Source organism: Chaetodon auriga, chromosome 20 (genome assembly GCF_051107435.1).
Source record: "Chaetodon auriga isolate fChaAug3 chromosome 20, fChaAug3.hap1, whole genome shotgun sequence".
In the NCBI taxonomy this organism is placed as follows: Eukaryota; Metazoa; Chordata; class Actinopteri; order Chaetodontiformes; family Chaetodontidae; genus Chaetodon; species Chaetodon auriga.
The window spans coordinates 4,381,213-4,405,002 of record NC_135093.1 but is presented as its reverse complement, the minus strand read 5'-3'; the positions used below and the strand labels follow the sequence as shown (position 1 = coordinate 4,405,002).

General features: G+C 44.1%; 1 protein-coding gene across 1 annotated transcript; it reads right to left on the bottom strand.

The window, feature by feature from the left end:
• Positions 1 to 85: 85 nt before the first annotated feature.
• Positions 86 to 17,487, bottom strand: col1a1b (collagen, type I, alpha 1b). The gene is made up of 51 exons (XM_076759994.1): positions 17,289 to 17,487; positions 15,705 to 15,899; positions 15,241 to 15,266; positions 15,041 to 15,076; positions 14,079 to 14,171; positions 13,603 to 13,671; positions 13,469 to 13,513; positions 13,277 to 13,330; positions 12,838 to 12,891; positions 12,544 to 12,597; positions 12,351 to 12,404; positions 12,214 to 12,267; positions 12,039 to 12,083; positions 11,888 to 11,941; positions 11,743 to 11,787; positions 11,500 to 11,553; positions 10,681 to 10,779; positions 10,513 to 10,557; positions 10,331 to 10,429; positions 10,155 to 10,208; positions 9,940 to 10,047; positions 9,637 to 9,690; positions 9,267 to 9,365; positions 9,064 to 9,117; positions 8,840 to 8,938; positions 8,578 to 8,631; positions 8,398 to 8,451; positions 8,237 to 8,290; positions 8,072 to 8,125; positions 7,834 to 7,878; positions 7,617 to 7,715; positions 6,743 to 6,850; positions 6,154 to 6,261; positions 5,774 to 5,827; positions 5,559 to 5,612; positions 5,332 to 5,439; positions 5,154 to 5,207; positions 4,984 to 5,037; positions 4,691 to 4,852; positions 4,474 to 4,581; positions 4,096 to 4,203; positions 3,827 to 3,880; positions 3,531 to 3,638; positions 3,370 to 3,423; positions 3,139 to 3,246; positions 2,947 to 3,000; positions 2,501 to 2,608; positions 2,128 to 2,410; positions 1,843 to 2,033; positions 1,471 to 1,713; positions 86 to 1,322 (listed from the first exon to the last, which is right to left on the bottom strand). Exons 1-51 carry the CDS (start codon positions 17,368 to 17,370, stop codon positions 1,176 to 1,178), a joined length of 4,353 nt encoding a protein of 1,450 aa, XP_076616109.1. The 5' UTR covers positions 17,371 to 17,487; the 3' UTR covers positions 86 to 1,175.
• Between the last annotated feature and the right edge of the window lie 6,303 nt (positions 17,488 to 23,790).

The window sequence follows — 23,790 nt, the reverse complement described above, 5'->3', positions numbered from 1 at the left end:
CCACTGAGTAGACCACTTCACATGCTTTATTTCAGCACCCAAAATAATTAAAAACATCTCAATTTATTATACATGTACAAAATAAGTACAGAATCTCTCTTTTAAACCATGAAAGTGGGTCTGCTTCAAATTCTTTTTTAAGAAACCCTTCGCGAAAGACATCAACAAACAACATAAACAACGGGGTGGGAGATGTGTGCTGTTTTTTGTTTTTAGTGAAGAGGAGTTTTCCACAGGGGTAAACAGACAGAAGGATGAACACTGAACACACGGGCAGGGAAATGATACTGAACCAGAGTCACTTGCTTTTATCTACAAAGACATGATTGCATGCATTACATCTGCAGTGATCACCTTCTCTGAGGACCTCTTTTATCAAACCAACACTTAAGAAGAAAACAATTGCACTGCATAGACAACAAGACAATGAGTCAATTTAGTAGCACCAAAGGTTCTGCAGGCATTAGTGGCAACAATTACAGTATGACAGTGAGAGTTTCACCATCAAACACCAATAACTGGACCTCATTGAAATGGTAATAGCACCATTGACTGTTTTTGATTTCCCCACAATAGACTCGTGTAAAATAAACCCTTTTCGTTGAAGAAAAAAAACTGGTTGTGACTTCTTGTTATGAGGTAGCCATCTACATATTGCCATGAAGGTGAGCTTTTTCTCTCTTGCTCGTTTGCTGGTCTTTGCTTCGTCGGAGCAACGTTCAGGTGTTTTTCTTTTCGTGAATTTAGAACAAGAAGACACTTCACACTTTTTACAATTTATTTAACACCAGGAAAATGGTACATATCATTTGTTGTTTTCAATGTCCTTCCGCAGCGGTAGAAAATGGCAAAAGTCACCTGTGTTTCATTGCGTGTGTGGATCTTTCTTTTTTTTTCTCAATCTCCAGGGGGAAATTTTACACAAGTATATATTATTTTCTTGTTGCCAGTGGAAACAAAAGATTCTTTTTAAAGTGTCCTTGTGGTTGGTTTTGGTTGAAGTAGCAGTCCCAAAAACTTCTCATGATTGGAAAAACATAAACACCGTCTTCAGTAGAGTGGTTTTAAGCATGTGGACCAATGGCAGCCAAATGGGTTTTGAATGCATAGAAAAAGGATTTAGAGATGACTGCTAGAAAAAAAACAACAATGTCATGTCCATATTTCTTTCATTTTTACAAGAAGCAGACGGGGCCAACTTGGACGCCAAACTCCTGATCAGGTGCACCAACATCCATAGGAGCAATGTCAATGATGGGCAGGCGGGATGTTTTTGATGTCTTGTAGTCGATGACTGTCTTGCCCCATGTGCCAGTGTGTGACTGTGGAGAGCAATGAAGAGAAGAGAACATCAGATATTGCTGGAGATATTGAGTCCTTTAACTGCGCACAAGGATCAAAACTTTGCTTCTCTAAAGGATGCTTTTCTGTCCATTAGAAATGTCTAGAAATTCAAGCTCCGCGACTCACCGTGCAGCCATCCTCGCTGACGCTGTATGTGAAGCGGCTGTTGCCCTCGGCTCTGATCTCGACGTCGTTGGAGCCCTGGAGAAGCAGGGCCTTCTTCAGGTTGCCGGTGGCGGAGTCCATGTAGGCGATGCTGTTCTTGCAGTGGTATGTGATGTTCTGAGAGGCCTGGTTGGACATCAGGCGCATGAAGGTCATCTGGATGCTGACGTCCTCGGAATCAGCTCCATCGCTGCCATACTGGAACTGTGAGGTGGAGAGGGGAGAAGGGTTCATTGGCCGGACTGTCACTGACTTAAAAGTGCATTTTCTACAATCTGTCGATTCATGTGGGTGATTTTAGTCCCTGCAGGAAACTGTTTTAAGAGTTCTTACCTGGAATCCACCGGTCATGGACTCGCTGAACCAGACGTGCTTCTTCTCTCTGATGTTCTTGCTGAGGTACCAGTTCTTCATGGGGACGCTGGAATCTCTGGGGGAGATGCAAGTCTCACCAGTCTCCATGTTGCAGTGGACCTTGATGGCATCCAGAGGAGATCCCTGGTTGGGGTCAATCCAGTACATGCCTGCAGCAGAGGAACATAAAACAGTTTGAGTCTCAGCTCATACTCATCTTATACTTGATCTCGGAGCTGCATCAGGGCTCAGATCTGCACCCACCGCTCTTCCACTCAGGGTGGCACATCCTCAGGTCACGGCACATGCGGGCAGGGCTCTTCTGGGTACCGTCGGGGCTGCGGATCTTCTCGACCTTCTGGGTCAGGGTCTTGAGGGTGGTGTCAACCTCCATATCGCGATCGCGCATGACGTTGGGGTCGTCGGCGCGGTAGTGGCCACCACGGAAGGGATCGGGGGCCTTCTCCTGAATAGGCTGGCTGATGAAGTCGAATCCACCGCCGGGAGGTCCAGGGGGACCAGCAGGTCCAGGAGGTCCGGGAGGACCCTGTTTGGAGACACCAGATATTTACAGTCTGCAGACACATTTGAAGTGAATGAGGTATTTGCTTAAAGCAAAGGTCATCATGCAACTTACAGCAGGGCCCATCTCTCCATTACGACCACGAGGTCCAGGGGGTCCAATGGGTCCAGGCAGACCGTTCATGCCATCCTTACCAGGGGCACCAGAAGATCCAGCAGGTCCCTATGGAGCGAAAGCCACATGCTCACTTAATGAGAGAAATCAACAATTCATAACAGCTCAGCTTGTCATTTTACTTCTCATTTTCTATTATAGGCATGTGTAAAACTTGTTATTATAACATGTAGTCCAGCTGAACATGTGCAACACTTTTGATATTGATGTTTTTGTACTATTTTTTGCCACATTTTCGAATATTGCACACACACATCTGAGCTTTTCGAACATGTTTTCTGAGTCAATGAAAAAGGCTGCTGAAGATTAAAATCAAACTTTGTAAGTACTTGACTGGTAGAGAATTGATTTTTTTGTGTAACTTATTGTAAAACTGATGTACTTACTCTAGGTCCAGCAGGTCCGGAGGCACCAGCGGGTCCTCTCTCTCCAGCACCTCCCTAGAGGCACAATAAGATGTGAATATCACATACCATTTAAGAAATAAAGTTAAAATAAGACAGTGATGTTGAGATGGTTTCATGCAGTAATCTCCAAACTTTTGCTCGTTTCTCTACCACTTTGAAACAGTTACTTACAGCAGGTCCGGGCAGACCCTGCATGCCAGTGAATCCTCTGTGTCCCTTGTGGCCTCTGTCTCCAGCCTCACCAGCCTCTCCTCTATCTCCCTTTGCACCAGCAGGGCCCTGAAGGAAAGCAACACGTCAACATGCCGTCTCATAGCCAGTCAACACAAGACCAGAACCACTTCTCGAAAGGTATTATGTTTATATGTGTTACTGATGCATATTATGTCATGATGAACGTACAGCAGGACCACGGACACCAGCGGGGCCAGCGGGGCCAGCAGGGCCAGCAGCACCCTAAAAGGAAATCAGATCACAATAAAATCAAAAGATATCTGGACAGGGAGTTACCTGATTTAATCCCATTTTTCACCAGGCTCAAGATAAGAAGGAGGCGGGCTTACACTCTCTCCACGGTCACCAGATTTGCCAGAGGGGCCGACAGCTCCAGGGGCTCCAGGAGCACCAGGGGGTCCGGGGGCTCCGGGCATACCAGCCTCACCACGGTCTCCCTATAGGAGGAGGAGGAAATCCCCAGTGAAACAATGCTAGATAGCTAAGGCTAAATTTGCATTGCTATTGGGGAGCTATGCAGGATTAAAGATTAAATGGTCTGGCAAAACATAGCAGAAGGTTTTGTGTTTACATATTATTTGAGGCTTGACAAATTAATAAAATTAATCCAGAGGAGGAGGGTTACCTTGGGGCCAGGAGCTCCATCGCGACCAGGGGCACCATCATGACCAGCAGATCCCTGTGGAGGAGCAGCAATGGTGGTGATCGTCATAATGTTCAGTGGTTAGCTACATGCTAGGGAAGCAGTGCTATGGTGAACCAAAATGTGGTAAAACGCATCATTAACCAATGAATGATGAATATGGGTGAATTTGTAGGTGCAGCATGTGAGACCCTAATAAGTGCTCTCTGATTCAGAGTGAGTGGATTGTACAGCAGGTTGAGGCCTCATACCTCACGACCAGCCTCTCCGGTAGCACCGGACAGTCCGGGGGGTCCAGCGGGTCCGGGAGGTCCACGCTCACCAACGGGTCCAGAAGGTCCCTGCTTTCCAGGCTCACCCTGAGGAAAAAAGAAGAGAGGTCAGTTCACTGCATGCTGATGGAAGCTCTGAGTAAATGATATACAGGAGCCCTGTGGTACGAAATGATGAGAAACAGATTCTGTTTTCATGCGTACAGACGTGCAGTGCTCTCCTGCGCCAATGGATAGGAAACACTAAATGTTTTATTTAAAAAAAATACAACCAATATTCTATGCGTGCTTGGAATTTGGCCTCTTTAGCTTCATCTTATTTTAGCAGAAAGCGCTCTGGACATGGTCAATACTCACAGATGGTCCAGGCAGACCAGAGAAACCGCGCTCTCCACGCTGTCCGGGGAGACCTACAATACCACGCTGTCCAGCAATACCTTGGGGTCCGGGGATACCAGAAGCACCCTGCAGAGAAGGACACAGCAGCCAGTTAGCAAGCACATACAGAAAACATGTCACTGTTGTACGTTTTAGGCAGTCAAGAAGTACTGCAGGATTATGGAGGGGGACTCACAGGGGCACCATCGGCACCAGGGGATCCCTTCTCTCCAGAAGGTCCTGGGGCTCCAGCAGCACCAGCCTCACCAGGGCGACCAGCAGGACCGGTCTCACCACGTCCTCCCCTTGCTCCATCTTTGCCAACAGGTCCACCGGGGCCAGGGGGTCCAGAAGCTCCCTGGACACATGCAGAGGGTTCAAGTCATTCAATTCAACTCTGCTGAAGGTCATGATGGTAACATACAAATGGACTAAAGACTAAACTATGTTGTTTATTGCTGCTGGTTATGTGGACTAGGTGTAACTTACAGCAGGGCCAGGGGGTCCAACTCTGCCAGCAGGTCCAGGGAAACCAGTAGCACCCTACACACACAAAGAGACAAAAGAGATGACACTTCATGCAACTTCAAGCAGCAGCCCTGATATCACCATCACTGTCATCTAATTCTACAAAATCTAAAAAAAAATGGGATACTCACAGGAGGTCCAGCACCACCACGAGCACCTTTGGGTCCAGGAGGACCAGATGGTCCCTGTTAGACAAGAAAGAGGAAGTGAAGAAGCATAATTTTATAATTGTCAAAAAAACTGAACTTAGCAGTTATATTGTAGTCAAAGTAAAGATGCATGGGAGTGTTTTATGACATGTGGACTTACCTGAGGTCCAGCAGCTCCGACAGGTCCAGATGGTCCAGGAGCACCAGCATCTCCCTTGGGTCCAGTGTCACCACTCTCTCCCTTGGCACCAGGCTGACCATCAGCACCCTGAGGGTTGGGGGGAAAGAGAGAGAACAGCTCAACACATGCTGTATTGTAACATAATAGAAATCACCTGAATTTGTAGAAGAAGATCAGCTCTGGTCTGAAACGTGTCGGATTCTTACAGGAGGTCCAGCGAATCCAGCGGGTCCAGCAGGTCCAGCCTCTCCGCGCTCACCCTGTTAAAGTGATGAAGTGAGAAGCTTTAGGGTCATTCAGACATAAATTTACATAAATGTCATGATATTCTGCATGTGGCTACAAATCCAGTAAAACAGTATATCTGTTTGTTTTCTGGTCTTCAATCAGGTGTGTCTGGAGTGTCTGGAGAAGAACTTACAGGGGCACCACGGGGGCCAGTGGGTCCAGCAACTCCAACAGCGCCGGGCTCACCCTAAAACCAGAGGTGAAGGAGAAGGACAGGAGGTCAGTCCGAAACACTTATTTCATGACCGAAGAATCGTACCGCAGAAACAGAATTTAAGACAATTTCCAAACATGAAAAATGAGGTAAAATAGAACTGAACTGAATTCTGGACACATTTGCTTGTTTCCTACTATCATACTAATTTGAAATGATCATGTAGAGTAGAGGAACATTTAAAAAAAACAGACCCTGCATTATGAATAAAGACGTCGTCAGGGGGTGAATCCAGCAAAGATCATGAACCTGGATTGTTGATATTTGTGGGTTAAAACCAAAGTTGTGTCTGGTCTTACCTTCTCACCCTGAGCACCAGGAGGTCCAGGGACTCCAATAGCACCAGTCATACCACGAACGCCATCCTTGCCCACGGCACCATCGCCTCCCTTGACTCCAGCGTCTCCCTGAAGAGAGAAAGTTTATTAAGATCACTTGTGATGATATTAAAGTTTCCTCACATAGTTACAAGAACCCAAATATGTCACGACTTAATATTGGCTGATCTGGTTTTTCCTCAGAAATCTCCATACATGCTTCACCACTATGGTCTCCCTTCCTGTCTCATAATCTTTGCACATTTAAGATATGTTTGATTCTTGCTAGTAAGCTCAGAAAAAGCAGTGTGGCATCTGTTGGCCCATAAAAAGCCCTTTCTTGGGTAATGAAAACCACAAAAAAAAAACATTAAATACTTGCAAAATTGAATGTAAATGAAAGAAATTAAGTCTTAATTTAACACAGAGAGTTGTTTTCTTTCCTGTTAGCCCTATAATAAAGACCAATAATGATGCTTGCAACTGTGCTTAATTGAGGTCACGCCAGTGAAGCAGAATTTAATTCAAATATCAGTTTTAGAGAGACAAGCTGGACAGGTATGATACTTACTCTCTCTCCCTTGACACCGGGGAGACCAGAAGCTCCACGCTCACCGGGCATTCCCTGCATACCAGGGGATCCCTGACCACCGGGGGCACCAGCAGCACCAGGCTCTCCCTACACACACACACACAAACAGAAGCTACACATTAATATTGGAAATACTCAAGAAAACAGTGAAATTTGCAATACATAGTGGACAAAACTAAAGGATGATAATGATAATGATAATAATAATAATAATAATAATTTGGCAGTGTTTTAACACAAACTGTGCTTTCAGTCAGTTGTTTTTTTTCTCGACATCCATGATGGAAAGTGAAATAACATTGTTTTGTGATGTTCTTAAAGGCCTCACCACGAAGCCGTGCTTAGTCCCAGTGAGACACTGCAGCAGACTGGATGCTTACTCAAAAGCAAAGCTAAAACTTTCATGATTGAAAGCAACATTTCAATACAGTCTGGGGTAAATAACAATAAACCTGTCCTGTAAATGTAAATGGATGGATGTCACAGGCTTCAAATTTGTGTTTCTGACCGTCTCAGCTGTCAACAGATATGAGAAGCGTTAAATATCCTAATGCACTGTGAATGCATCAGTGGATGTGGACTTTTTATACAGTACTATCACACTGGATGACTAAAAAAAGGATTAATCCATTTATTGTGTATTCTTACTGTGTCGAGAAACGCTCTCTTTCTTTGTATGAAAGGATTGCTCTTTCTGGTCCTGGATGAATATTTATTTGTCTGTTATATATTGGTACTTGCTGATGTTTATCTATGAACACTATGCATTCATGTTGGGAGTAGACAGAAATTTGAGATTTAATATTCAACAAAAAGACATTTTAACAGCAGGATCAGTGTTTTTTTCACCCACCTTGGGTCCATCGTTACCAGCGGGGCCAGGGGCACCACGGGGTCCAGTTGGGCCACCGACGCCATTGGCACCGCGCTCACCAGGGAATCCTCTGTCGCCCTAAAGGAGAGAAGGGACAACCAACAGGTCACAACCAAGTCCAGCTAAAGACCGGATGAGCCATGTTTCACCGTGGAGGAGGGAAACGCGTTGCTTCTGAAATTCAGGGGATACTCACTCTTGGTCCAGATGGGCCGGGGGGTCCAGCCTCACCAGGAGCACCCTGAACAAATGAGGGAGAGGGGAGAGGGTTGTCATGAAGAGCAGATGATAAGAGCATTGAAATCCTGAGACTTCAAAATACATGACTTCATAGGTGCTGTAAGATGTGTGAACAGCTACTCAAACTAAACACACGTCGCATGGTGCAGAAACAAGTTAACATTTGGGCGTTCACGATTCCCTGCAATCCTTACCTGCTCACCAGGCTTGCCAGTCTCACCAGTAGCACCTTGGGGTCCGGGAAGTCCCTGCACAAGGAAGAAAGGTGAAGATTTTAGAGTTAACAAGTGGGAAATCTCAGAAGTGTATGAACAAAAACAAAAGACAGCACACAGGATGCTAAGACTCTCAAAACCTACCTGGAATCCAGGAGGACCAGCAGGTCCCTGCTCTCCCTTCTCTCCAGCAGGTCCCTGAATACAAGGAGGCAAAGCAAATGATGAGAAACCTTGCAGCCTCTAAATACTGATGGCAATATTGATCACATCACATGGTTACTGCGGACAGGGGAGATACATACAGCAGGGCCAGAGGGTCCAGGAGCACCAACATCACCATCTTTACCAGGAGCACCCTGTGGAGAAAAACATTACCCAAACCAATTATCAGCTGTTTTTCTGCTCTTTCTGCCCTTTGGTTTTTGATAGAAAACATCTTTTTCACTGGTGGAGTTTGATTTGTACAGTTTGAAAATACTTACAACGGCACCAGCAGCACCAGCACCGCCTCTCTCACCAGGCTTACCACCATCACCCTGTTAAAATGAACAAAGGCCACACTTGCATCAGTATTCGTATTAGGTTTGACTCCTATGGGCTGAAAAATATTATGTGAACAGTAAAGCAGGTGTTACTGAGTTGTTGCTGATCTCATGTTGAGGGATTTTGTACAGCTACGTAGCATGTATAAGATTCACAGAAGGGCAAATAAACTAGCTCCACAGAGGGGGGCAGTTCACTTACAGCGGCTCCCTTGGGTCCAGGGAATCCCATGACTCCAGGCTGTCCTCTGGCTCCAGCGGGGCCAGGAGGTCCAGGGCGTCCATCTTGTCCTTGGGCACCCTAAAAATCGTCAGAGGACAGGAGAATATTGAAAAAGAACCTCCTATCAGGATTAAATGGATTGTTTGCAGCTGCGGTGCGAGCGAGTCATTGCTATTGGAAACTATTCATGGGTCAGAACTTACAGCAGGTCCAACTTTGCCATCAGGGCCAGGGCTTCCGGGGCTACCAGTCACACCCTATGGAGGGAAGGCCACGTATGACAAAGAGTCAGTGAGGATGAAGACAAACAACAGATAGAAGTCATATATTGAGTGTATTCCACAATGCTGTATGTATGTTTAGCCAGAAGATTAAGAAGAGCTTCTTCTTATGTTGCAGAACTCACCTTGGATCCAGGTGCGCCAGGAGCACCGGGGCTTCCAGACTCACCAGTGGCTCCCTGAGCTCCCACTGCGCCAGGGGCACCACGCTCACCGGGGGCTCCCTATTATACAGGTAAAGAGAAATCAAGAGCAATCTCTGTAAGTCGTGATAGTGAGTGACAGTTATGACCTAAACTGACTCCCTCAACATCAGAATGAAGCTTTGCTAACGGCTGTAAAAGCTTTCTGATGTTACCGCGATGCCCAGAGCAAAATCAGGCAAATTGGTTTTATCTAGGTTTGAATGCTTTTAGGATTCAGTAACTTAGAAACAGAGTTTGACAAATCTTCCTGACCTGCTTCAGGAATCACTGGGTAGATCCACTAACTCACCTTGCCACCAGCAGCTCCATCAGCACCAGGGAAACCACGAGCACCAGGGGCACCCTAATGGAAGAACAGGCACACCGACCATGTCAGTAACTGTGGTGAAAACGCTCATACTGCAGGGGTGAATCCCCCTGGGAATTTAATGTACTTTAAATGTGCAGAATAAGAGTGACACTGGGGCCGTACTGGTTACTTTAATACAGTGTGAAATGGATAATTGTGGCCCATGATTAAGAACTTTGTTCTCCTGGTCAAATCCTGCTTGAGGGCAACGACACTCTCTGAGAGAAAGAGGGGGTAACATACACGCTCTCCAGGGGGTCCACGGGGTCCAGCACCACCGGGCTCTCCACGGGGTCCTCTCTTTCCCTCCTCACCAGAGGGGCCAGCAAGTCCCTGAACTCCAGCGGGGCCCTGGAAAAGAAAGCAAGGTTGTTAGAAAAGCATTATTTCCTAAAATCACACAGGTGAACTAAAGGCAAAGTGTTTAGTATGCATTACTATGGTATTTTGAAACTTACAGACTCTCCCTTTGCACCAGGCTCTCCCTTAGGGCCAGAGGGACCGGGGTCTCCCTGTTGGCAGAAATAAACACATTTTATTTAGGCTGTCAAGTGATCCTGGATCTCTGTAACACTGACAAACAATATGTGCTGATACCAAGTCTCAAAGTTCACACAATAAATAGTCTACTCACATTGTTACCCTTGGGACCAGGAGCACCAATAGCTCCCTGAGCTCCAGCAGGACCACGAGCTCCAGGGAAACCAGGAGCACCAGCAATACCAGCAGCGCCCTATGGGAAAGAGTCTGGGTGTCAGAACACTTGATGTGCAGGATTCAAGTGGAATAAACATGATCAATGCGTTTGATACTTACAGGAGATCCCTTAGCACCAGGAGAACCATCACTTCCGGGGGCACCCTGATGACAGAAGAAGGAAATAAAATGTTGAAAATGATGAAATTGCATTTAGGATTTCTCTTTTTCCTTGCCACGTGACACTGTGTAATAGAATGCCCAAAGGAAAGTCCAATATCGACTCACAGCAGGTCCAGCGGGTCCAGCAGGTCCTGGGTTACCAGGCTCACCACGGGCTCCCTGGGGTCCCTCATTTCCACGGCCTCCCTGAGCACCAGTCTCTCCCTGTGAAGCAAAGCAACGGTGTCTCAGATATATAATCTTACCCACTCAAAAATACATGACAAATCATAAACAAATATCTTTGCAACTTCAAATAAAGAGTGTAAATAGAGTAAAATCAGTCACCACACTAATCTTACATTCTGTGTCCAGAGAGTAATTTCAGACAGTTTGATTGTGCTGCTGTCCTAGCCTAGTTTTGCACTTGCTTCCTCTTGGTTCCTAAAATATCCAGGTTTGTGTGACCTCATAATAGGTGAAAGTTACAGGTTATTCTAATAAACCCTTCCCTGTTCTGATGGCAACAGGTAAGGCGTCATTAGAGGTCTAATGATGCCATCTGGTGGCTGCAGTGTTCACCTGGGGTACACAGTATTAGGCCATGCTGGCTAACGGTTGACTGTGCAGAGTAGAGAGCATAATTCATCTGTTACATGTGGAGTTAGCATTGAGAAGTTTGCCCACTAATGCTAATCCTGCAGATACTATCATGTCCACAGTGTCCACAGTCTTCCTATTAACACACCAAACCAGAGATACTGAGACAGCAGAAGTCAGGTGGATAACAAAGGAGGTGATTGGCTAATTAGAGTTAACAAAGCATCTAGTGTCAGAGTGGTACTGCTACACATAACCTAAGGATGACAAACCTAGCAAGGCCTACTATACAGCCTATTCTTATGGTCATTTTATTGGATATGAAAAACGCCTTGGAAAGCTTACCTTAGCGCCGGCACCACCGGGGAATCCAGGGGGACCAGCAGGTCCAGTAGTTCCCTGAAGAATAAAGACACGATGTTAGCAAACATCCACGAAGACAACCATAAAATGGAGGGAATGCTAGTAAAAGAGCGGAGCATCAAACCCTTCAATTCAGCATCATGTAAAATGGCATAACACAATTTTACATGGCTGATATAAGCTCATCTAACCTTCCAAGTAGAATCAAGGCAAATTAATACTTACAGGGGGTCCACCAGGGCCAGTGTTGCCATCATTACCACGAGCACCCTGCAGAGGAGGAGGAGATCAGATCAAAGTGCTTTTTGCAGGATTGGACTCAAGCATTATTAACAGCTGTAAACATTTAGATTTGAATGGCAGAGCTTACAGCGGGGCCAGGAGGTCCGGGGCGGCCTCTCTCACCAGGAAGACCGCGAGCACCCTACAAAAGAACAATCCTGTCAGCCTCGCAATGCTAGCACATTTCACACGCACACATGTATAATAATTACAACTTAAGAGCAGAGTCAGAAACGTACCATAGCACCGGGGACACCGTTCTCACCAGAGGCACCAGGCTCTCCCTGTAGACAAATACAAGGGGGAAGAATGAGCTCTAAGACATTTGCACTGGAATGGCTGTGATTCAAACTAAAATCGAGTCTGCGATGATATCCCTGCTTTGGTGAGCAGTTGCACATCCTGCTGTCCTACCTTAGGGCCAGCTGGTCCAGCATCTCCCTTAGCTCCATCCAGACCGTTGAAACCCTGTGCACAACATCACCAGTTAATACGACATCACAGCAGCTGAAAATGGTGATTTTGGTACTCAGCGCTCCTCCAAAACTCACTCTGTGTCCCTTGATGCCGGGGAGTCCAGGGGTTCCGGGGAATCCACGAGCTCCCTGAGGAGGAAAACAAGAGACATGTCAATAACGTTCAAGTTCATGTGTGATAATATTTGCTTTTACTGCATCTACAGAGGAAGAGTAACCAGGAAGTAGAACCGTCTCCTGATCTTTGCCATCAGTGGGCATCGCTCACCTGAGGGCCAGCAGCTCCACGCTCACCGGGGCGACCAGATTTGCCGGGCTCACCCTGTCAGAGACACGCAGAGAGGAGGTCAGCATGTGCTGATCGGTGTGGAAATATCGCCACTAAGCAACTACAGTAAATGAGTTGGAATACGTCACGCAGACAAACATCAGAAGGATTAACATGGACAAGAGATGGAAATATAATCATTAGTTTAAATCTGTTCAGTGTTAGGATCATCAGTTAAAGCTGTGTCTCTCCTTAGTTACACATGATGGTGCCAATAATCAATAAATCACTTACATCATCTCCGTTCTTTCCAGGGGGGCCAGCGGGACCACGAGAACCCATGGGACCCTAAAAAACACAATAAATGGCTGCGTTAGCTCCAACTGAACGCTGACTATCTGCAGCAAATATCTGTGAATATTCACTGTGTCGTTAAAGGGGGTGAGGGGGTATTTATCACAGGTGTGTGCAGATGTGTGTCAGTGGGTCGGTGACTATAACAGGAAGTGAAGCACAGAGTACAGGAAGTAATATGTTAAAAGGAAGTATCAATAATACAGAATAAGCTGCATCTTATTGATTGAGTGGAATCAATATTGTGGCTTTTCTTAGTCAAACTCATTGGGGCTGATGAGGACTGAAAACAGCGTCTTAACTGTGGACACAGCTGACATATTTTCCCCCAGACAAGCCAAGAGAGACATTTATTTAGTAGAATATGTTGTATACTCACAGATGCTCCAGGCTCGCCGGGCTCACCAGGGGGGCCGGTGAAACCCTGAGGACCCTGATGGACAACAAGAACAAGAGATCAAAACAACGTCCTCTTAATGGATTTATCTTTGCTGCAGTGTCGTATATGAGACGCGTGAAGTAAACGACTGGGGATGAGAATCTGAACTGGAAGTGATAAGGGACTACTTACAGAGGAGCCAGCGGGTCCAGGAGGACCACGAGGACCCATAGGACCCTGTTGATGAAGATGAGAAAAAGGCGATTAGATTCTCTTTATTTGTCTGCGAGATGAGCAACATGAGAGGTGAGAGGAAACCATCGTACCATTGGGCCAGGAACAGGTGGGCCACTGGACTTGGAGTGGTCAACGTAGCTCATTTGAGGAGAGAAGTTCTGTAAGGGGAGATGATGAAGAATTAGGTGCTGAGCTTTGGGGAAACAACACTATTATTATCCAGGACATGTCTCACAGTTCAGTGACTCGGTTGACAGCGTCAATTCATAGTCACGCTACAGCTTTGTGATTAGTGTTCCGGAGGTCCAGGGAGCTGTCTGCACTGCCAGTGCCTAGCTGCCTCTCTCTATCTCAAAGCCTCGCCTGCTGATCTTATGAAATGTTTGCAAAGTGAAGAATCACTAGTACAACTGATGCAGAAATGAGAGAGCTTTCGAGGGAAAACGATGCTTTAACCTGGACTATCTCGTCTTTTTTTTTTTACGTGTCTCATTTCAGACAGAATCGAGTCATTTGCTAAACTTCATCCCAGACTTCCTGGATGTTACGACTTGGATACACTTACTCCGCCAAGGCCAGGGGGGCCAGGGGGGCCGGGTGGGCCGGGGAGGCCGGGCTGTCCATCGAGTCCATCATTGCCGGGAGGACCAGGAAGACCCTGCAGGAAAGTCAGTGAGACACCATCAGTTAGTGATATTCTTTGCTCAGTATTTCACGTTTTCATCGAGGTCCTTCAGTTTTAAGTTTCCTAGCAGACGGAATTAGAGCTCACAGCCAACCAAGGTGGATTAGACTATGTGATTTCTATGAAATCATAATCTATATCGATAAATCTGCATAGCAAACATGAAGCTGTTATACTGTGCATCATGTAACATCACACATATACACACACACACACACACACACACACACACACACAGAGTGTGCTGATGTTTGAATCAGACATGCTGCATTTCTTGCATTACGTGTTGTTTAATATTACCTAATCATTTTAGAAGCCAATTTGCATAATGTGACCTTTGAACTTTTGATGACCTGTTGACCTTGTGACCTCATTATCAAAGGTCACCAGCGACAATATGTCACAGCAGTTTTACCAGTGTTTCCATTAGTTTGTAGGGACTCAAACATATAACACCACTGTGTACATTTTCACATTTTGACACAGTAATTGTTGAAAATCTCAGGAAAATAAACATAATTAACCACATGCAGTGCAGCAAAGCTACTACTGAAACTGAATGAGGCGACAGATTTTGTTATGAAAACTACACAATAACCAACACAACAGGGAAATGCTGATGTGTCTGATGGGACAAATGCATCTGACTTGTCCCTGATGGAAAATGATCATATTCAATAATATCTATGAAGACAAAGTTGCTTAAACACTATGCAGCCAGTTTGTCCTTGTATCAAATATATTCAATTATCATGTTAACAAAACACAGGTGGCATTTGCACTGAAGGACAGACGAGCTCTCCTGAACAGTGTGAGGTGTGTGGAAGAGAGCTGGAACCTACCCTGTCTCCCTTGGGGCCAGTGTCTCCCCTTACTGGCTATGGATAGATGGAAAAAGGGAGTTAGGCTACGCTGCAATGTTTCATCCACAGTGTAAAAAGAAGTGCATCATCTAGAATACAAGCAGGACAAACTAAACTGGGCTGTGCCAGCATGTCCAAACATATGTTTCAATATCAGACAAGGTTAAAGGGCAAGATACCTCAAGCTCTCCTGGAACCTGGGGTCCTACAGAACCAACGGAGAAAAAGAAATTGTCAACACCTCTTGAACATTTATGAGAGACACATTTAAAGCTTTGGACATTCACAAAATAATGTTAAGTGTTTGGGTTTAAACTAAGCAATAAGCCACAGCAATCTATAGCAGGTCCAGGCTGGGAGTCAGGGCGGGCATGTTGGGAAATTACATATTCATTGCCGGACTTCGCCAGAGCAGGTGTAATCCATCGTTAAAAGACTGCATATTGAAAATGAAATGCACAAAAGGTAAATCCAAAGCGATTCTTTTCTGAATTAAAATCCTCTGGAAAGCAGGCAGGCTTAGGGCCTCAAGTCCATGTGTGGCCAGTGAGCCATGGATGGTCAGAGATGAGGTGAGGGGCACTAGGTGGCGCCATAAAGCTAATTAACCACAGAATTGGTGAGGAGGAGGAAGGTGGAGTACCATCAGCGTCTGGGCAGATAGGGCAGCACTCTCCGTCTGGGATGATGGGATCAGCACAGTCGGATGTGTCCTCACAGATCACCTCGTCGCACATGACGGTTCCGCTGTCGCAGACGCAGATCTGGCAGGGTTCTGGTTTCCATACATCCTTATCGTTGTACAACTGTCCATCTAATGTGCAGCTGCCGAATGTGCCTGAGAGGAGAAAACAGCGGTGAGTTCGGTAACATTAAATAAGAGCCGAATTATGTACAATGTGCTGCTAAGATTTAGCTGAGTCTTGGGTACATGTGCACCAGCGTTCATCATATGGGAACCAGATGTGCCCAGATGGCTTAGATCAGATGCCAGCCTCAACAGCATAATGTTCAGTCAAAATTCTTTTTCGTTTTCCCATGCAGACCTATATTGTTCTTTCAGATGGTAAACTGATGAGCTGCCATCTTTTTTTGGAGTTTTGTTTTTCCTTACAGCTGCTTCTTAAAGTTATTTCAGCTCTGTTCTTCAGTCTGTATCATTCGCGCTGCATTGGGGTTTCATTAAGATGCAGCAAACTGGTTTTTAATTTGCTAAAATGGTGTTTGATGACTGACTTGTGAGCACGAATAAAGCCACCGAGGACGTATAACGTTAGCGCCTGTCCAGAGGAGGTATAAGTAATTTGGGCCAGATAAATGAATAGATTTTCTCCTAAGAAACTGCGAGTGGAAAATTACACTGGACCTAATGACCTTTCAGGCTGTTGGATGTGTGGTTGGACCCTGGAGGTGGGAGGACTGACGTTTGGGGGATGAATGCACAATTCCAGAATCTACCACTGGGAGGCGCTGTTGTCCCACTAATCGAGATCCTCCGCACCCTCCTCTGCATGATTAATTGATGTCTAGACTTTTTTACTGTCTACCTCAGACTTGAGCTATTTTTCCATTGTGCGTTTTTCAGCTAACCAAGTCTATTTTTCCGCTAACTGTATGAAAAAGCTGTTTAATTCAGAGTGACATTCTTATGACGCTTCAGAGCAGAAGTTTCACCATCTAACAGCCAAAAGGGGCTCCACTTTATCACGTTTGGCCCCCCAACAGTCTTTGTGTGCTCATTTTGTAATGCGTTGATCATAAAATTACAGATCCAAGTGGTCGAATCTACAGACTTTGGCACATATTTTTGTGACCTGAATGCAAATGTTCTCTAAAAGTAGTGTCCAAACTCAGTATAATAACAGTTTTATTAAAGGCTGTGTCATTTTGAACATTCTTAGCTCTCTCTGAAAACAATGTCCTGTCACTGCGCATCTGTTACATCGCAGCTGCTCGCCACAGGTTTGCGCTCCAGCACGCGGAGGCACAGTGAGCGCGTATCTGTGCGCCACTGAGAAACAACAAAGAACAGATCTGTAAATCTCCAAAAACCCATCAAAAAGCCTCACTGTTTCACAACTTTCACAACCTCTGCCCACTGGAGTCAGTTATCCCGCAGAGGACGATCAGCTCCAGCAAACTGCTCAGCATCCTTGCGGGCTCTCCACATCCTGAGGGTGCCACAGTCCCAAAACAACCCAAATCAATGTGTGAAAGTGATACTTACTATCATCCTCGCCTTGACCTCTGGCCAAAAGCACTGCTGCGCTGAGCAGCAGCGCTAACCGAATATCCACAAAGCTGAACATGTCTAAATATTAGACATGTAGATTCTTTGCGGCAAGGGGGAATCCTCTTTTTCTCCTCAGACACCACTCATACACGGTAGGGTCCGGTCTGTGCGTAACTCCAATCCAGACCCTAGCAGAAACTCCCTACTGCCTAAACAAATGACTTAGCTTGGCTTTTATATGCCAAAACTTTTGGGGAGGTCCTGTGCGCACCAGATAACTTGTACATGTTCAAGTCAGGAGTCCCTCCTTCATCAGAGAGAGGGGCCGTCTTAAAACATGTCAAACAAGTTCACGTTTCAGCCCAAACGTGGATGATGTGGATCATCACTTACACGACGACTCTCCACCGCTCAGACGTGTTTTATCATCTCCTGCTTCTCCCTGGACTTTTCCTAATTGACGCTTTTGGTGTTTCGTCTTTCCGGCATCCAACCTGAGACACTGTGTCGCTCTGCTCTTTTTTAAACCGTCCGGACACTGGATGATTTTATTAGTAGAACAGATTATTTGCATCTTAGCCTTCATTAGACCCCAATTTATAAAGGATATGCGTAGCAGTTGAGGATTGGTTATGTGTCAGTTGTGCACAAAGTTATTTGGTTGAAATGCCTTTATTTTTTGATCATTTGTGCTCGGTGGTTTGTTCCAAGAAAGAAGGAAAGGGGTCACACTGAGATCTGTGACGCGTGCGCAATTTACGCACGGGGAGTTTAACAAATGGAGAATATTTAAGTGTTTGTAGACTAAACATCAGAAGATATTAAAAGCCTTGTCCCTTCCAGCCATTCCTGAGAGGGAGTCCTGTGCATGTTGTTATCTAGGTATTAAAACTTAACTGTTATTTCATTTTTTATTTATTTTTTCTTTTGGGCCTATACACCTTCAGAGTACCAAGCACCTGCAAGCAGCTGCAGTTTGACACCAGCATACTGTACGTACCAAACACACAGATCCACAAGTATTAATGATTAAATATAACCTTACACACAGACTGTATTCAAATCCAGGTTTTACATCTTTAAGGGAAGAGTAATTAAAAAGTCATTATGAAATGTTAATATCTTCTACAAAATCCTTTTTTTTTTTATCTTTCCATTTTTCATTAAGCAGCTGAACCCTTGCTTTATCAAGACAGCTGTCAATACTAGTGCTTATATTTCTATGTTTCTATTAACAGAAGCAAAATGAACAGTTTCAGAGCATGTACAACAGCCTATGTTAAATTCCACCTTTTCCCAAAGAGGCATGGCCATCCCATGATGTTAGAGACTGGGAGGGAGGGAGAAAAAAATCTGGCAGATCCACAAAGCAGTCTGGTTATACTGTGGACACGTTGCAGCTTCTACAACTACAGTATGGCCCACTTTGACCTTTCCCTCCGCTTGACTGTTGTCTTCTTCAACCCAAAGACGTTTGTGAACAAGTTTTCGCAAGTTGGACATTTAGCAGATATTTATCGCAAGCACAAAAGCATGTTCCATGATCCAGTGGTGGAAATAATCAAAGTATGGAATAGCATATGTTCTTTTCATTGTTAGTGTATGTGAGCACAGAAGTTCAGTTTAAAGAAAATTAAAATGAAGACTTTCTAAAATACAGTATGTCTTCTCCCTGTGATCACTAACTTACATTATCTTGAAATGAAAGTATCACTGAAGCTAACTAACTAACTGGATCATAAAAGAATAATAATAATAAAAAAAAACATGAATAAAACATGCTAAATGTTCACTATTATCAAACCAGGCAAAAGTGAAATCATCTGAAAGAAAATATAGAGAAAAAAGTAAAACAAAAAACAACAGCAGAATCTAGCAGCTACGTGCTAGCTAAGCTTACTAGCCCAACATACCCTTCTAGCTAATATAAAATCATCACATTAGCAACATGTAGAATGACATTTTCCCCAAAACATCACGAATTACACTTAAAAAGCTAAACCAAAAAAATCCCAAAACATCTTTACAAAGCTCACTCTGGGTTTATGGAAGCATTTCACATGATAAATGAGCAAAATCAACATCATCTGAGTCATAATAAGTTAGCCAGGCTAATTTCATGCTAGCTGGAGCAACAAAGAATCATAACAGAAAATATATAAAATCTTTGTAACTATCAAACAAGGCAAAACTGAAACTATTTAGAAGAAAAGATAGAAACACAATGGATAAAATATAAATATTTTAAAAACAGTAGTAAATAGAAGGTTCTACTAGCTACATACTAGCTTTACTAGATAGTTTTTACTACTTTACTAGCATACTAGCTAGTAGCATCTAGTATGAAGCTATCATACAGTGAGTAGAAGTATGATTTCCCAAATTATCATGATGAAAAGACTGAAAAGCTGCATAAGTATCCACAAACATCTACATAAAGCTCATTTTGATTCTCATTCTGAAGCATTTAATTTATTTGATTCATTCTTTTCCTTCTGCTCTGAAGACATTTCCACATCCACACGGGCACAGTCAGTGCAAACACATGGGCTTGATATGGCTTCAGCTGCAGGGAAAATGAATAGTTTTCAGGGGAAATGTGTGTGGTTAGTGATTTTGCACTAAGCAGGTATTTCTTAGCATCTGTTCCCAGTCTAATGAAAGCTGGGTGTTTACCCACACACCTGCCAAACAAACAGACAGCTGTCGATTTCCATTTCAGTCACTTCACATTTACAGATTGATGATAAGATGTCACAGTGCCCCTTATGTCATGCACTTGTGTAACAGTCTGCATCACCTTTCTTGAGCATGGAGATGCTGCCATGTAACCTGTATTGGGGGGGAAATACATGTTTTGTTGTTGCAGTGATGCAGTGATAGAGATAGTTTTAAGGCACTGTCTGCAGCACATGCATAATACAACAATAAAGTGGTTCAAACTGCCACAAGTGCACAACGAGGAACCTTCAAAATAAGACACACCCATTCGAGTGACTTTTTTTGTGGGGAAAGAAAACGACGGATGAGAGGGGAATCGTTTAAGGTCCAGAATATCACAGGTTTCAGGTTGTTTTAATGAAATGAAAATAGGGACGTCCTGTTTGGCAGAGTCCTGTCGTTTGTCTGAGAGGAAGCCCTTTTGATAAGAACTGTGCCTGTGTACTGTCTCTGTGATTTTAACTTAAAAACACCATTTCCTCAGCACCATAACATGACTGTTTTATCGTCTTTCTTTCCTCTGTGTTGTGAATGTGTAAAATGTGTAAAATAGATGGACTATGTCTTTTAAGCAGTACATTCTGAGTGACTTTCCATAAGTGAAATGAAGCCGAAGCTCACAGGACAGTGTTAAAATAGAACTGGTAATTTTCTGGTGTTTGGAGTTGCTGCAATCTATAATATATTTCTTTGCGGCGAGTCTCTCAGAGTTCAGACCGGTGGTTTGGGTGGAATCCTTCAGAGTCAGTTTATGGAGTTTCAGCTGCATTCACATATCCTGCCATTGTAGCTTGGAGCTCCATGTTTTCTAACCGGTGGACAAGATATTTAGCATATTTTAGGAGACAAATTTCAATTGCTGTCTGTTTTTTCAGGCAAAAGAATTGGACATAATTCACATCTTTCAGGGTTGCTGGCGTAGGTGATCACTCGAAATCCATCCTCGTCTGACAGTATTTGTGCTGTAAGAGCTGGAGGAGGACAGAAATAATTGAATTGCAGCCACCAAGCTTTGCAGACTCGGGGGAGGAAATTCCACGTTTGTCACTGGCAGCTTGTGGAAGTACATGAGCCCGAGATGTAACAGGTTGTGGGAAAAGGTGTTCTCACAACCACTGCTCCAGGTTTTTCATGACTCTTTTCCTGTCTATGAGAATTTTGTGACTCTTTTCCACAAGGAAACCTAACAGATCTCCCTGGGAGGAGCATTTCTGAACAGAAGCTGTTTGATAGTGGAGAGGTTATGTGTTTGTTAAAAGCAGCGTAGACCCTCCGGAGGGGTCAACTCATTCTACTCTCATGTGAAATATATCCAGGATGGATGCTAAATTAGCTGTAGGAACTATAAATGGATCACTTTACAATCAATTAACCACACATTCTAGAGAGTCTGGAGAGGCGTCATTGCATAAGTAGCTTTACATGCAGGATTAAGACGAGGCAGAGCTTGCACAGTAACTAAAAAGGCCCAAACTGTGCATTCCCCTGCAAGCCTCTGAGCTGTGGCTGCAACACGTAGCATCTGCCTGGCCTTGTCCACGTGTTTCTACTTGTAAGTCTCTGAGCCTGTGCTGCTCCAAACTCCAACAAAGCCAAACCCTCTCTGTCTCCCTCTCTCACTTGTTTCTATCACTTAGCGCCTGGAAGCCCATTTTCCTCCACCTTATTTAAGGAGCTGAGGGGCACTTATTGTTTTCTTGCCTTTTTTTAACTATCATGTCTCCTTTAGCTCACTGTCTAACTGGCATTTCGCGATAAGGCCTCTATTACTAGCTGTTAAACCTTTGTTCCAGGCCATTATGATGTTTTTTAATTATTTTCAATTACGGGTTCTTGCAGACATTTCATGCTTTGTTTACATAGAAGCCCTTTGTAGACCCATGTGCTTCAGACAAATTACAGGGTATGATGAGGAAAATTGCACAGTATTGCAAATAAAATCAGTCACTGTACAGTATATCTTTACATTCTAAATGGCTGTTATCAAGTGTACTACTGAACTGTAATACTGTTTACCTTAACAGTTTGCAAAAATTATATGTGCACATTTAGTAAATAATCATGGTAAAAATGATTTTTGATTTTGTGTTAGCATAACACACAATGGACAATAAAAAGCCATTTTGAAAGCTACTCTATATGGACAGAGAGTATACTGTAGGTAAACTGTCAAGAGGTTATCCAAATACAACTGAATGAATGCAAAATGTTTTGTGAAACAGCTTATTCTTAAGTGCAATTTACAGTCAATTTTTGATAGGTAGGGGTCAGTGGTTAGATACCTAAATGATCAATATCAGTTCACATGAACACTCTTCTTCATGCATGCACTCATCAGCAACAAGGGCATCACATTTGCCACTTTTAATGCTGTCATAAAACATCTCAGTATCTGTACTGGTATCTCTATCGATGCTGGTGATTCTGGCTCTGGTGGGTTGATCACTTGGTTGGATTGCAACCAAATTTTGTGTCGTGACCGGCTCCACGCTTTCAAATGAAACTGTGGTGTTAAAACATAGTTTATCAAATAAACTACGGTCCGTGAGGGGATCTTGGTGCCTTAGTGGTTAAGATGCAGACCATACTGTCTGCTGCCTCAGTTCGATCCTGACTGGGGACTTTCATTTAAAAAATGTCAGTATCCAGAGTTAGCACTTGGCTGCACAGCATCTCATTTAATAAAACCTGTTATAAGTGAACTCCTTTGAAAACTTAAGGTCTCCAGCAGGGATCCCAGTCAGGGCAGCGTGAGTCTGCCGTGTACGTGTACAGACGAGCAAATAACTAGTGTGACTACTGCAGTCGCCTCCATGAAAATAAACCTACCAACTGTGGCCCAGACTTTGCAAGTTCATTCAAAGCTGCAGCATCAGTTGAAAAAAAAAGAAAGACTTCCACGCAGCGTTACGGGTAAATGCTCAATTACAGGGTGAATGCTTCAGCCCACTTCTGACTGTTGCTTCAAGTAGAGCCCAACGTGAGCTGCAATCATCTCATAAAGGCCCAACGTTTGTCTCTTTAGTCTCCAGGCTGGGGTTAGTCTTTGCTGGCTGAGCACCACTCTCACCACTACAGTAGTCATTTACATTCAGGACAGTCATTTTGTGCACTGGCAGCCAAATGGACGGTTGGAATTTACACTACTGTGTAGATGTATATATTCAATGAATATAAGTCTGTTAGATTGATTCTGCTGTTATGAAACATCCGTCATGCCAGTATCGCTAGCATCGCCCAATATTTAGTCCATTCTTGACCTTGGAAAGAGTACTTTGATCCGATCACACTATATATTAAAGTACACATATTCAGCATTAACCAGTCACTATTGGCATGCATATTAGTAGCATATAGTCATTATAAAGTACTTATTAAGCAGTAATTAGGATGTAATTGAGGGAAATCTCTCTTCATAACTGTCCTTTGAATATGAATCTACAGCCAGGAGACAATTAGCATAGCATAAAGACTGGGAACAGTGGGAAACAGACTTAGAGCAGCCTTCATCATCAGAGCATCATTAGTAACATCATGACCACCTGAAGGGGTCAAGTATTATCAGCTCTGATCCAGGCTGGTTCAGCCTCTTCTTAGACGGAAACTTCAAACCTTTAGGCTCCCGAAGGTGCAGTTTCTCCAGAGTACGAGCTGTTTCTTATTATAATCATTACTAGCAATGGTAGTAGTAGTATTCCGAATGTTATTAGAATTATTAAATGATGAGTATAACCTGTGTTGGACATGGGAAAAATTATTATTTGAAATTTGAAAT